The 13,847-nt window shown below is 47.5% G+C and overlaps 2 protein-coding genes across 3 annotated transcripts; one reads left to right on the forward strand and one right to left on the reverse strand.

The window, feature by feature from the left end:
• Positions 1–856: 856 nt before the first annotated feature.
• Positions 857–5,746, forward strand: LOC120698499 (phosphatidylinositol:ceramide inositolphosphotransferase-like). 2 transcript variants are annotated; one of them, XM_039982131.1, is made up of 12 exons: positions 857–1,331; positions 1,437–1,526; positions 2,908–2,994; positions 3,082–3,150; positions 3,871–3,951; positions 4,037–4,108; positions 4,207–4,267; positions 4,358–4,460; positions 4,566–4,661; positions 4,737–4,783; positions 4,875–5,020; positions 5,269–5,746. In XM_039982131.1, exons 1-12 carry the CDS (start codon positions 1,305–1,307, stop codon positions 5,353–5,355), a joined length of 966 nt encoding a protein of 321 aa, XP_039838065.1. In that variant the 5' UTR covers positions 857–1,304; the 3' UTR covers positions 5,356–5,746. The 2 variants fall into 2 exon arrangements, with proteins under 2 accessions (XP_039838065.1, XP_039838066.1); XM_039982132.1 differs by lacking the exon at positions 857–1,331 and having other exon boundaries at positions 2,854–2,994.
• A 3,995-nt stretch (positions 5,747–9,741) lies between these two features.
• On the reverse strand, positions 9,742–13,598 carry LOC120698500. Its single transcript, XM_039982133.1, has 3 exons — positions 13,175–13,598; positions 12,502–13,062; positions 9,742–10,517 (listed from the first exon to the last, which is right to left on the reverse strand). Exons 2-3 carry the CDS (start codon positions 13,023–13,025, stop codon positions 10,295–10,297), a joined length of 747 nt encoding a protein of 248 aa, XP_039838067.1. The 5' UTR covers positions 13,026–13,062; positions 13,175–13,598; the 3' UTR covers positions 9,742–10,294.
• Positions 13,599–13,847: the final 249 nt, after the last annotated feature.

Below are 13,847 nucleotides of genomic sequence, written 5' to 3' on the forward strand. Positions count from 1 at the left end.
GCCAAAAAAGAAAAAAGAAAAAAGAAAGCAGTTTCGATCGCATCGGGGCGCCGACGCAGCCGCAGCCGCAGCCGCAGCCGCGCATCGGGGCGCCTTCGGAGCAGGTGGCGCCGCGCCGGCCTGGCCCCGTCGCGCCGCCGTGATCCCGTCACCTGGTGCTGGTGGGACTCGGATCGGCGTCCGCGGCAGGGACACGGCGCTCGACCTGGGCCCGGCCAACCGCCTGCTCCACTCACGCCACCCACCGGGCAAGCTTGCGTCCGTCTGATCCTCTCGGGAGCGCGAGGCCTGTTTCAAAGTACGCACGACGATCGCCGCCGGTCCAAAAGACGTGACGGAATCCCTTTTGTATGCCTGAGTGGACACATCGGATTCTTCATTTGTGAGGGTATCCGCTTTCCTGTGCAGGTCTTACAATAATTTTTGTTGATCTGGATGGAGCTCCGGCTGCTCGCTTTCCAGTAGCTAGCTTTTTTTTCCCCTTGAAGAAGCATTTTTGGAGCGCCATGTCTTGGTGGATCGCTCACGCGGATGCTGACCCCCAAATTCCACCACTGAATTTTCAGTTTCACATCCTCCGTGCTAACATCCTGACGCGTGACGGCGACCCATCGCGAACTCCGATTGCAGGAACCGGGGATCAGGGCGCCCAGTAACTTCCTCGTATTTTCTTGAGCAGCCGAGCACATGGTACAGGCGTTAGGCACATGGCTGCGTGCGTGGCTTGAAAAATGAAAAGAAAAAAAGAAAAAAACTGACGCTCACACATGCAGCAGGGCGTCGTCGTCTCACGCCTTGAGGATTTCTAACCGCCCCGTGCCAAAAGGGAGCCCCACGACCTTGATCACCCCACTCGCCTTCTTTTTGCACAAAACCCCCTCCCCTCCCGCACCGCTTCCCCGACCCGCCCTCGTTTCTCTCGATCTCTCCAGCTCTCTCTCTCTCAACTTGACTCTCCCAAGCCGCCAGCCGCCGGCCGCCGGCCGCCACCGCCGCCCCGCTCGCGGCACGCCTCGCTTCCGCCGCCGCTCCTGCCGCCCCGCGGGACGGCCCGACCGCCTCGGCCGCTCCCGGTGCCCCGCCGCTTCGAGGAGCTTGGGGGCCAGAATTTGGCGCGCCGTGTCCGTACCGTATATCTCTCCGATTTCGAGCCGTTCCGCGCTACGGGAAGGCGCCGATCCCGCGCCCGGCGGACGCGAGGCGCGATGTGCGGATCGGAGCATGGACGTGATCGTGCCCGCGCCCAGTAGGAGCTGCTGCGGGGCCGGCCGGCGTGGGAGCGGGGGGCTGCGCCGGAGTTGACGATGTACATAGCGCGGGAGGCGTCCAAGGTCTCGCCTCGATTCGATGCGGGGGCTTTGCTGGTCCTGCTTACTTGGTGCGGTTTTCGCTGATCGAGCTGTGGGAATTTATGGGGTTGCTTTTTGGGTCTGTAGGTATGGCGGAAGGTGACTGCGGAGATATTGGTGGAGCTGCAGCTCCTGCGCGAGAAGTGGGGGCTCCTACTCGCCGGGCTGATTTTTCAGGTGAGCTCCGCAGGTTTATTGCCATAGATTCTGGCCACAGCTGGAATTATTACTTTCGTGCGTGCTTTGTTATTATTACTAGATTGTTACTGCCTGCGGTTTTGAATTATTAGGCCGTGTTAATTTACTACTTAACATATCAGGTCTGCCCCAATTAAGTAACTTCTCATGCATTATATTATTTTTGCTTTTTTCGCACATCTGAATTTGAGGGTATGTTTTTGTACCAGTAGTGTTTATTTATGCTTGGCACAGACGTCTAGCACATTGGTTCAATTAGACGTCTGAGCTATGTACGAGTAATTTCTATTCTTAGATTGCGCTGCATTCTCTGGGTTCATGTTTTCAGAAGGGGACTACAGGAGAGCAAATTTTGTTTCTCTCAAAATAAGAGAGAGGGAGGGGCCACAGATTTCTCCTTCAATAGAATTTATCTATATAAAATTTCCCTTTTCGTTTGAAATCAGCAATTTATTGCTAAAATCTGGTGCACTTCTTATGTATACTAACACACGTAGCAAAAGTTATTGTGAAAAAGTGTGCGGGTATGTACTTTAAAGTTTAGGTTTTCCTTTCACCTCTTAAGCCATCAAAGTAGACCATTTTTGCTGTTGCCTTTTATATTCATATATCGTGAATATTATGTTGGCGTTAAGCCGTTAACTTATTATTATCTCAATGGATTAGTCAAACTCTCCTTGAGTCCCATCAAGTTGTGCTGTTGCATCAACAAATTGGATAGGTCTGTGATAATCTGAGACCCATCTATCAATGTCTTCTTTGAACAAATTAAGCACCTACTCCCTCCGTTCCAAATTGTAGGTCGTTTTGGCAAATCTAGGTATATAGCTTTTGCTATGCACCTAGATATACACTATTTCTAGATACATAGCAAAAAACTATGTATTTAGATTTGATAAGATGACCAATTTGAAACGGAGGGAGTGTTTCTTAACAACCCAACTTTTGCTGTCAGCATTTGTTCCACATTGGTTATTGTCGCTCCAGGGATTTGGAGACTTCTGTTTCATACATTACTTAAAATATGTTTTGCCAAATTACATCAAGCGTTCTTTCTGACTCCAGCTCTTCCACAACCAAATATTTGGTATGGTTACAAAAACAAAAATCTTATGACACCTACAGACCTACTAGGTGGCTATTAGTTCTCTTTTGTGAGCAAAGAATGCAATTTTTAGTTGTCAATTATTTCTCCCCTTAAACTCTGCAGTTTTTGTTTTCCTAATGCGATGAGCATTTCCTATTCTTCACATATTCTTGTGTGTATTTAGTTACCTAGGGTTACTTATTCAGCTATGTTTCTCAGTTGATTAATGGATTACTGTGGAGATTCATATACAATGATTTTGCCTATAAATAGTACATTCATGGATTGGCTGCTCGAGGAGTACATTATTTGCATCGACCTGGACCACTGCTCCAGGACTTGGGATTTATGGCCCTTCCAGTAAGTGAATTGCTTCTATTTTTTTATCAATTAGGATGAAATTGATTTCTACTCACTAATCAATTGGGAACTGTTGAATCTTTTTAGGAGCTTGGGCAAGACAAAGGTTATCTTAGTGAGAGCATATTTTCTTCCATCTTCCTCTCCTTCGTGTTGGTAGGTAACTCTTTCAACTGTCTGCTTAGATTGCCACTGTTAGTCTGTGTCCATCTTTGTATAGTTATGTGCATGTATTCTCATGTCATCATTGGTTTATTCTCTCTCCTGATAAGATAATGCTGCAAACTATATATTAATTGAAAACACAAACACCGAGGGCATGTTGATTGTATGAGCCTGAAGGTTGGCTCTGAGATTGATCTGGTTTTGCATAAGACATACACAGTAGATTGTTGTCATGTTTGTTTAAAATTAAAACTTGATTATCCACCATTGATGTGGTGCTATGTATCATACATGGTAACTCCGTTGTTTCTAATGAACCCAATGTCATCTGAGCACATTGGAATTTCTTTTTATGTTGATGTTATTTCTTTACTTTAACATCTTCATACTGGCAAAAAGTTGAAGTTAAAGCCAAAAAAGTGTTTGCTGAAAAATGTAAACATTAACTGCCGTTTATATTCCTCCATTGCTGTAGTGCTCCAATGTGATATCTGGTTACTCTGTTGTTTGTGATGAACTAAAGTCATCTTGACACATTGGAATTCCTTTTCATTTGAATGTTATTCTTTTGTTTAACATCTTTAATACTGTAATTTTTTAATTACGAGATGTATAATTTGTCCTTTCTTCAGGCATTTTCTGTGACACTATCTTCTATATCATGCTGCATATCAGGCTTGAGTTCTCACACATGATTATCTTTCTGTACAGTGGACATTCCATCCTTTTATTTATCACATCAAACGTTTCTATACCGTGTTAATCTGGCGCAGGGTGCTCGCTTTTTTAGTTGTAAGTACAGGTTCCTAGTTTCTTCATCGTAGTCTTTTACGAATGTCCAGAAATTATTAACTTCATTCCATACTCTTTTGTCCAGGCTTCACAGTTTTTAAGGATTATTACATTCTATTCGACCCAGCTCCCAGGTCCAAATTATCACTGTCGTGAGGTAACCTCTTCGGTTCATTTAATACTGTCTTCTGGATTACAGCATGTGAAAACATGCCGCACAGTCATATATGAAGGCATATAGTGCTGTCTTTGTAGGGCTCAGAATTGGCAACTCTTCCACCACCAAACAGTGTACTTGAAGTTCTCCTGATTAACTGTAAGTCTTACGTTTTGTTGGGTTGGTAGATTCTGCAAGGAATTCTTTCTGATAAATTGATAATCCAGCACTTCAAATTGCCTTTTGCAGTTCCTCGTGGAGTGCTTTTTGGTTGCGGTGATTTGATATTTTCATCTCACATGATTTTCACTCTTGTCTTCGTCCGAACATACCATAAATATGGCTCAAAAAGGTGATGATGCTTTACTGATATTTTCTTTTTTTGAATGAACCTTACAAAGTTCTAACTTTCTCCCGGTAGTTCGTTATTCCTGAACTGTGGACATTGTATTTTCAGATTCATCAAGTTCCTTGCTTGGTTCATGGCTATAGTTCAGAGTCTTCTTATAATTGCTTCTCGCAAGCACTACTCCGTTGACGTTGTTGTTGCATGGTATGTTAACTTCTAGATGTGCTTATCTATTATATTTGGGTACTGCCTTCATCTAACTGTTGTTCTCCACGGCAGGTATACTGTAAACTTAGTGGTATTCTTTGTGGACAACAAGCTGCCAGGTACTGTTTCATGTCACATTAGCAGTGACAAAGAGGCTCTTCATGATAGGCACTTTGTAACAGGGCTTGCTGATTGCTGACATTTCTGCAGAAATGCCGGATCGGACTAATGGTGTACCTTTGCTTCCGTTGAGCACCAAAGAAAAGGAGATCAGGTTGAAGGAAGAGAGAGACAGTAAATTGAAGGACGAGTTCCACAAGTTACTGAACGGGAACCATGGGGATCCTACTGATCGGGTAACGTGGAGCTTTTACTAACAAATCTTTACCTACATCCGGCAGCACTCTTTAGTCTTCACCGATCGACTTCATTTACAATGCTAACTGCTGAACTTGTTTGATCACGGCAAAACCTCGTGTGAGGATTAATGGTTAATTACTACCAGAGTTCGTGTGAAGCATCTAGCTAGGCATTGCTGCCGGGTGCGTGGTGCTTCACAACACGATGCTGTACTTTGGCTGACATGCCTGTTCCTGACTTTCAGCGACAGCGGGCGCAGATGAACGGGAGGCAGCACGACGAAGACACCAATCACGCGCTCACCGAGGCACCCACTGCCAACGGCACATAAGGGCCCGGCGGCATCTGCTTTTCACCGGGAGCTTTGTCCTTGGCGCCCGGAGGAGAATCCTCCGGGGGCCAAGAAAAAAAAAACTGCCCGGGAGAGGCCCCGCCCGTTCCGCCTGTAGCTCTGAAGCCGTCCAAGATTCCAGCCGCAGCGTTCCATATGCATCTCCCCGAACTGCCTCGTCGCGTCGTGCAGGAATCCGAGTCCTCTGGCGTTTCTCGGCTCAGCCTTATTGCTTGCAGTAACATTTCTCAGGAGGGCACAGGGAAAAAAATAGAAAGAAATTGATCTTGATGTACATACTGATCTGATAACACATGCGGGCTATATATATCCTATAGCGTCGGTCTTGCCACTCATGCGCTAGCTGATGCGCGCAATGGGGAAAGAACAACTGATGTGCGCGATGATGCCTGGAGCAGACGAGTAGTGGAGTATACGAGATGTGGCTTCGCGCTAAAGCTCCCACGCTTGCCAATTTCCTTGCCGCGCTGATAGCCGAGCAGACCACGCGACGGCACGTTCAGCCGAGCGACCGCGCGAGGAGCGGAGCTCGGCACGTGGTTTCTGCTGTCGTCGCGTATACGGCGGACGGGCGGAGGCACGGGAACAGGGCGCGGCACATGCGGTGTGAGCTACTGAGCTGTGGAGGCGGTTGCGTGAGATCTGCGAGAGCCGGGCGCGGCGTGCCTCGAGCGCCATCGAGTGCTCTGTGCGGACCGACCGCCCGTGTTGCCGACAGGGTATCGGTGTCCGAGTCGGAGCGCCATGTATGTTCTTTGGGCTTGGATGGTTGGTTTTCTTTTTGCCGCATCGAATTGGTAAAACGGTAAGCAGAATTGGTGCAGAAAAATGATCGAATGTAGAACATCAATATCCGGATGATCTTCTTTTCGCAAAAAAAAAAAATCCGGATGATCTTCGCTGTGCGCATCCTGATGAGCAGCATTGAATCGGCGTCTGGTACTGCAACCCCCACTGTTCAGTGTTTCAGCCGACCCTGTTAATGATCTCGCTCGGTACCACTCTTCGCACAGGATCAGCGTGGCACCATGTGTCCAGTGTCCTAGGAAAAAGGAAGCGCTACCGAGCTTCGATCCTGAGCAGCATTGAATCGGCGTCGGGGACACGGCTGCGCTGGTCATATGACCGGATGGTAGCGGGCTAGCGGCGGAAGGCTGAAGGAGATGTGCCGAGGCATGGTAGTTTTTGCCCGAAAAAAATCCATATTACTCCCCTCAAATATTGTTAAAGTTCAGTTAATTCCGTAAACTATTTCTTATTTCAATTTACCTACCCCATAAACTATGTTATTTTATCCAATTTACCCTTTAATGAAATTTATTTATTTTTATTTGTCGATGCACAAGTGAAGTCTCAAATTGAAATTTTGCGGGGTGATGGAAGACATCATAACATATTTTAGAAAAATATGTCAAGAATTTTTCATCATTATTTTGATAGGATATGATATTTATAATAATAAATTAACACATACTCCCTCCATACTTGAAAAGAAAGTCATTTTGGACATCGACACAGTCTCCAAAGTTTAGCTTTGACTTTTTGTTTTTTTTAAATTATCGCAAAATGATATATTTATATTTTTATGAAAGTATTTTTCAAGACAAATTTATTCATATGATTTTTGTATTTTGAAACTCAACAACTTAAAAAGTTATTCATGATTTCTATTCCCAATGTTTGACCCAAACTTTATCCAAAGCGACTTTCTTTTCGAGTATGGAGGGAGTATGATACAATATTATAGGTAAAATAATGATGAAAATTTCGTAATATATTTTTAACACACATTGTAATGTCCACTACAACCATGCAAAATCATAAATTAAGATTCCATTTGTATATCATAAATAAAAAAATATAAATTATATTAAAAGATTAATGAACTAAATAATACAGTTTGGGAGTCAAACTAAATCAAGAAATAGTTAAGGGTGCTATCCGGACATTGGTGGTATCTGAGGGGAGTAATTTGGACTTGTTCGTTCTCGCCGGACCGTCGTCGATTCTCTATGGAGTCACTAGTTCACTACCCCCTCAGTCACAGGCACCCTTTCCAAGCGACACTTAAAAGCGGGACGGAGGGAGTACATCGCTGTGACTGCCTGGCAGCTGGGCCCGGCGGGCAAAGCTATGATAAAAGTGCTAGGTGGAAGTAGAAGATGGGCGAGGACCACTCTAATCCCCCTCCAATGGCTTGAAAAAATCGAGTGCCTAGTAGATAAGTAGCTCCGACCGAGACCAAAAATGTAGTTACGGTGAAACTTTCCAAAGAGAAGACTCCAAACATGGTGACCATCTTTTTGTCGGGAAAATTCGTGAAAGAGTCCGCAGTACTTAAAGCACGTCCCCGCAGTTACGTAAATGCGTTTGCAGCCAGTCCACAGTGCTGAAAGCGTATCCTGATGTGCAGTGATGCCCTGAACTTTTCATGTAAAAACCTTTGCAATATGAATACATGGCGTACTCGCTTGCTGCAGTTCGCCAGCGTAAAAAAAAAATGCGGCCGGGGGTGAGGATTTTTTACTCACAAGCGAAAATTCATTCTAACTGGGATTCAAACTCGCAACCTTGTGGGGATGATCATACCTCAACTTCTGTAGCCAACTAGACTCGAGGAGCTTTGGTCACTTCGCTAGCGTAGATGGGATCAGAAATTCAGAATCCCTGCAGATCTGACCTCTGAAGAGCTCATCGCGCTACAGTGATGATACGGGTCGTTTCCCCTCAGGCCCCGTACAACTCAAAATTCAAACACGCCCGTGTGTATACTTCGTACTAATTTCGAGCCGTGTTTACCTACAACGCCTCGATCGTGCATTTATGCCCGGGCCCACAAGCAGAAACGTAGTCCTTGTGAATCGGATCAATTCCTTGTACGCCCCCGAGCCGAGGATCGCTGCAATTTATTGCGTCTCTGGGGCTCTGGGCAGCGCCGCAGCGCCTGGTAACCGCAGGCTCCCAGAATTCTGAAACAGAGCTCACCCATCCTCTCCCTGAACTTGCCAGCATGAAAGAAACTCAGCGGCTGTCGTTCTCCTAACCGTGTGTCTGTCGTTCTCCTAACCGTGTGTTTGGTTGGAGGACTCAGTGGGATGGGTTGGGTCCATCCCTCGTTTTAGATATGGCTCCAACCTCTCTTTTATTTGGATGAAAAAATATTAAGAGGTTGAGTCGAACCCAATTTTTTGTTTGGTTGAAGAGATTGAAAAGAGGGACGGACCATGTTCACGCCGTTGGCTTCTCCGTCTTCTTCCTCCAGCGGGCCCCATATGTCAGTGGCACCGAAGCTCCTTCCTCCTTCATCCATCTTCTTCCTCCTCCGTCCACCACCGAAGCCGCGCCGCCCTCCTCCACCGGCCGCCCCGCCCTCCTCCGCCGGCCGCCCCCGCCCTCCTCTGCCACTCGTCGTCACCGGACCGCGCGACCGAGCTCGACGCCGGATCCGCGCGCGACCGAGCTCGTCCGGCTTGTCCTCACTCACGCTCCGCCGCTCGCCATGGCTCTGCCGTACCGCCCTTCATGGCTCTTCATGGCCCCGCCGCCCCAGCAGCCTCCTCCTCCACCGACGCACAGAACCGCCACCCCCATCAATCCCCTTCGCCGCCGCCGCCGATAGCCCGGACTCACTACCGCACAGGCTCGCCGCCACCATGGGAGTCCGGCTCTGCTCTGCACGGGCTGCCTCCTCGTGCCCCATCCCCGCAGGCTCGAACCGCCGCTGGAGCTCGCGGTCGGAGCTTGAGGCTGCCGCCACCCTGGCTCGTGCCGGTGTCGGGGCTCGCTGTTGCCGCCGCCATGGGAGTTCATCTCTGCTCTGCGCGAGCTGCCTCCCCGTGCCCCACCCCTGCAGGCTCGCATCGCCGCCGAAGCTCGCGGTCGCCACCGCCAGGGCTCGCGGCCACCGCCGCCCCCGCCGGCTCGCACCGTCGCCGGAGCAAGCGGCCGCGCCAGGGCCCGTGCCGGCGTCGGGGCTCGCTGCCTCCGTGCGCGGGCCTGCCCCCCCCCCCCTCCGCTGCGCCGGAGCTTGGCCTCCGCTGCCCCGCATCCTCCATCGCCCGTCATCGCAGTCTCCGTCATCGGATGTCGCGAAAAGTGGGTTCGCTACAGGAGGTTCGCTCCGTCCGTCGTTTTTCGAGGAATCGGCGAACCCACATATTGGAGGAATATTCCTTCGCGGAGCCAATCCAACCCACCTCAATTGCATCCAAACAGCCATGGAGATGGGTCCAACCCAACCCAGCTCGCTCCAACCCCCAACCAAACACACGGTAAATTCAGAAGACAAACATCCTAAACACAGGTCAGCTATCAACGAGGCACGCAAACAAACCGCAATAGGCAATACCAATGTGCACAGGAAAGTTCGAGCAGCCCGCAACATTTTTTTTATTACTACTACCAGGGGCAGGCTCTCATGAGCCAGGAAGCAGAAGCCCACCCTCCACAGTATTAGAAGCATCTGAACAAAGGGCCATCAGAGAGGAATCTTCACGAGATCACACCAAATGAGGAGACCAAATGACAGGTGGTTTCAACTTTCAAAGCTAGAAAAATGATCGGACTAAACAAATCTCCATCATCGCACAGTGATAACGTCAACCATGCAGCAACACACTTTCTATTCCTTGCTTTCAACTACATCTAGATTCCACAAGCCGGCAGGGAAACCCTCAGTCATGCTCCCTTTCTTACGGGGATCGCCATCTTTAATCTTTAACTCTTTACCAACGCAAAGGCATTCGTCATTATGGACAAATGCAGGATCACCATCCCCACCATGTACTCTCTTTTCTTTTGTACCATCTCAAACTTTTACTTCAACCCAGCCTGTTCTTACAGATTCGCTAGATCTTACCCACATGTTTGGAGTAATGGCTTTGGAGCGCTTTTATTCGGGCCCATGTGCGCGAAGAACTTAGCCGGGGACGTTGAAGTGGAAGAGCCAAGAGATGACAAATGCGAACACCATGCAGGCAAGGAGGAAGTTGAGGAACCTGTGCCCTTGCCAGAACCTTCGGGCTTCAGCTGGCGGTGCTTGCACAGTAGATACGTTGTTTGTTTCACTCCACTGGTCGCTGAACTCTGGATCACCCAAAACTACCACATTGCTTGCAGTTGAGCTACATATCTCACATATCCTGAGAAAAGAAGAAACATTTCAATTCATACACTTTAGAATTACAGGAATCCATAAACAGAGAGCTTTGCATTTGAAGAAAAATGTAAGAAGCAAAGTGGTCATTTTAACATTTTCGTTCACTATAGAAGGCAATAAATCCCGTTAAAAAAAAGAAGGTAATAAATCAATGTCGCTAAGCATGTATAAGGAGAGAAATGTTGTCAGATGAGACCTTAGCTTTGTACAAAGGGTACTAAAGGCAATGACAATCAGTAGTGGCAACAAGTATATGACCTGAAACTATTCTGATAGGAAGGCATAAGCCACATTTCCTGGAACAGAGGAATGCTCCATATGGATGCACTGATAACTGTGTTTTACGAGCGAGAGACAACAGGCATGCATTGAATGATCTTGATGTTTGCCTAAATTTCATGAGGTAAACTCGGGTGTCATGGGCAGTCAGAGGTCTTATGGGCCGGCTGGGCAGGCCCATTAGGGTTAGGTTGGGATTGGATCTAGACTGGGGAGAGGAATTGGGGATTGGGACTAGATTGATCTCTCATAATTCTTGCCTGCCTTGAATGACACATCTCCTCTCTTTATATAGAGAGGGTTCCTTGACCCCTAAGTAAGACCTAATCTGATCCCTAAACCTAACCCTAATGGGCCTGCCCAGCCGGCCCATAAGACCTCTGACTGCCCATGACATCGGGAGACACAATTTTTGACAGAGTAGTTTGCAAGATGAACAATAAAGACAGGATCCGACATATGTTCAATAAAGAAGTTGATTAAAGGCTCACTTTTGCATGTCTTGAACTGATCATTGGTTTCAAGTAATAAGCATTCCAGTGCGCTTCTACGTATTTGACAGTTTAGTAGTTGACACTATGTGATAAAATAATTTGTTAAGCAGGTAAACAAAATCTAAATCTAGAGAACTTGATAAAAGCAGACAATGAAAAAGTGCTAGATAGACACAAGGTTACTACTTCATTTCATTGACATTGCAGATAAGAATTCAATAGTTATATTCCGGTTCCTAATTATAAATTTAAGATCACTGATTCGTGAAACTGCCAGTTCATGTTAGAATAAATCACATCCTGAATTGCTAGGGAACTATCCTTATTACTATCAATTTGTGAATCCTAAGAACCAATATAGATTAAGGTGGCAAATCTTGTTTGCAATAACAAGACATAACAAAAGCTATAAAGTTTGATCAAAGCACCAGCATCTACTGAACATTAGAGAATTCCAATGTGCGCTAAACAGATAATGAGAACCGCTCTTTGGAAATATCTGCATCCCTTTCCTGTAATGGAAACACTTATCACTGAGACTTTATGATTGCTGGCTGCTGCCACAACAATTTCACCAAAGCATATACCTTCTGTAGTGGAAAGTGACACAACCACTCTACTCCCTACACGGCTACACCACCAAACAAAAATTCCATGTCACAAATACTCAAATAAGACCACGTCAATCTATCAAGAACATACTTGGTCAAGACAATACTCCATGAGCTCTCAAATAAATAAAATAAAACTCAGACAGCAAACAGATAATGCACAGAATCTGTGAGAAAGCAGACTGAAAGAACAAATTGTAACTTTATCCTCTCCAACAATCTCAGCATCAGCGAATCCTACAAGCCTACTAATTAATAATTTGCTTTGCCTTTTGCACCCCATTTGCTCCCTTTAACTTTGCCCACCTAAAGAAACCAAAACAACCGCCACCTGCTAAGATTCCTTAACCATGTGTTATGCACTCCCAAATGCATTATCTTTCAGATAAACCTCATATCCGCAATCAGTAAACCCTGAATATCTGTATTGCAGTCGTGTGTAATGCCACATCCTACGGATGAAACACGGTGAAATTACCAAACCATGTAGACTTGGCAGGATGAGTTTAAGTATTTGCTGCCTTAAAAATCACTAAATTGGTCTAAATCATCCAGTTCTATGGGCTGGGAGCCTGGGACTTACTTGTTGCCTCTGATCTTGAACCAGGTGTCGGCGCACTGCTTGTGGGCGTAGGACAGGTCGCCCTTGCAGGAGCAGCCGAGCGTGATGCCGGCGCCGGAGTCGGCTGCCGCACTCTCCAGGCCGAGGTGGCAAATGCGGCAGTTCTGCTCGGACTTCTCGGGGCTGGCCTTGATGATCTCGGCCAGTCCGGCCTCCAGGTCGACGTCTTCCAGTGAGCCCTCGGACACGCAGGACGACTTCCTGCAATGCTCCCCAACGGTCTCGCCGTCGCCGTCGCCGTCGGCATCGGCGTCGACAGAGCTCGCGCGGGCGGATGCGCACGGTGAGATGTAGTCCTCGTAGGCGGTGGAGTCGTGGCGCGAGTGCGACGGCCACGACCGGTCCTCCGCGTCCGAGAAGTACTGGCTTTCTTCCTCGTCCCCGTCATCGCCGTCCACGAACTCAGGCGCATCCCGGCGCCGCTCGCCGCGCTCGAGGTCTTCGGCGTCGGGTTCCATGGACGACTGCCCTCCACCGCCCACCATCTCTCCTCCGCCGAAGATGGAAACAACCTACCCCAACCTAAACATCAAGAAATGAAACCGGACGAAAGGAATTAATCACGAAAACCAGAACAAATCAATCCAGCGGCTCCCAAGATCAAAACCCCAACCTATCAAGAACAGAAATTTACCAAGAAAAACGCCGCCGCCGCCGCACCGCTCTACGAATCCCACCTCATCCAAGAGCTAGGAACCAACCAAGACGGCCAAATCAAGAAACACGGGCAATGCGATCGCGAGAAGCTATCCAAAGAGGAATGGAACCCACTAATGCGGCAGTGGACGGCTCCTGAAGGGGTGGGGTTCCCGTGAGGTTTCTTGGTCCATCGCCGAAAGAAGACAAGAGAAACCGGGGGAGAGAGAACGGATTACAGTGAGAGCAAAAGAAGAGTGAGAAAGAGAAAGAAAAGCCTTTGCTTGCCGGGAGGAGAGGAAGAGAGAGAATGGGAGGGGAGAAGTAGAGAGAGGCAGAGAGCAGGGGGGTCGAGCTCTCCTCAACTCATCTCATCTTATGGTCACATGAACCCATGACCATTGCCGGATGGCCCCCATGGGCCATGGGTCAAGAACTCATGGACAATAGGAGTGCAGATGAAGACTGCTTCCCGTGAATCTGTGGATGATTTTTTTTAGATGATGTGGAATTGTGGGTGATGGATTTATGCCGTGGAGTTGGCAAAGTAGTAGTTTTTGCTAGTTCTTTTCTTAGTGAAATTCTTATTATGTATATCTGCCATGTAAGAGTACACCAAGTACAAATAGTAAAATAATGATATTTTTTGCCATCACTTGTAGAAGTGGTTA

The sequence above is a fragment of the Panicum virgatum genome, chromosome 3K, assembly GCF_016808335.1.
Source record: "Panicum virgatum strain AP13 chromosome 3K, P.virgatum_v5, whole genome shotgun sequence".
Classification (NCBI taxonomy): domain Eukaryota; kingdom Viridiplantae; phylum Streptophyta; class Magnoliopsida; order Poales; family Poaceae; genus Panicum; species Panicum virgatum.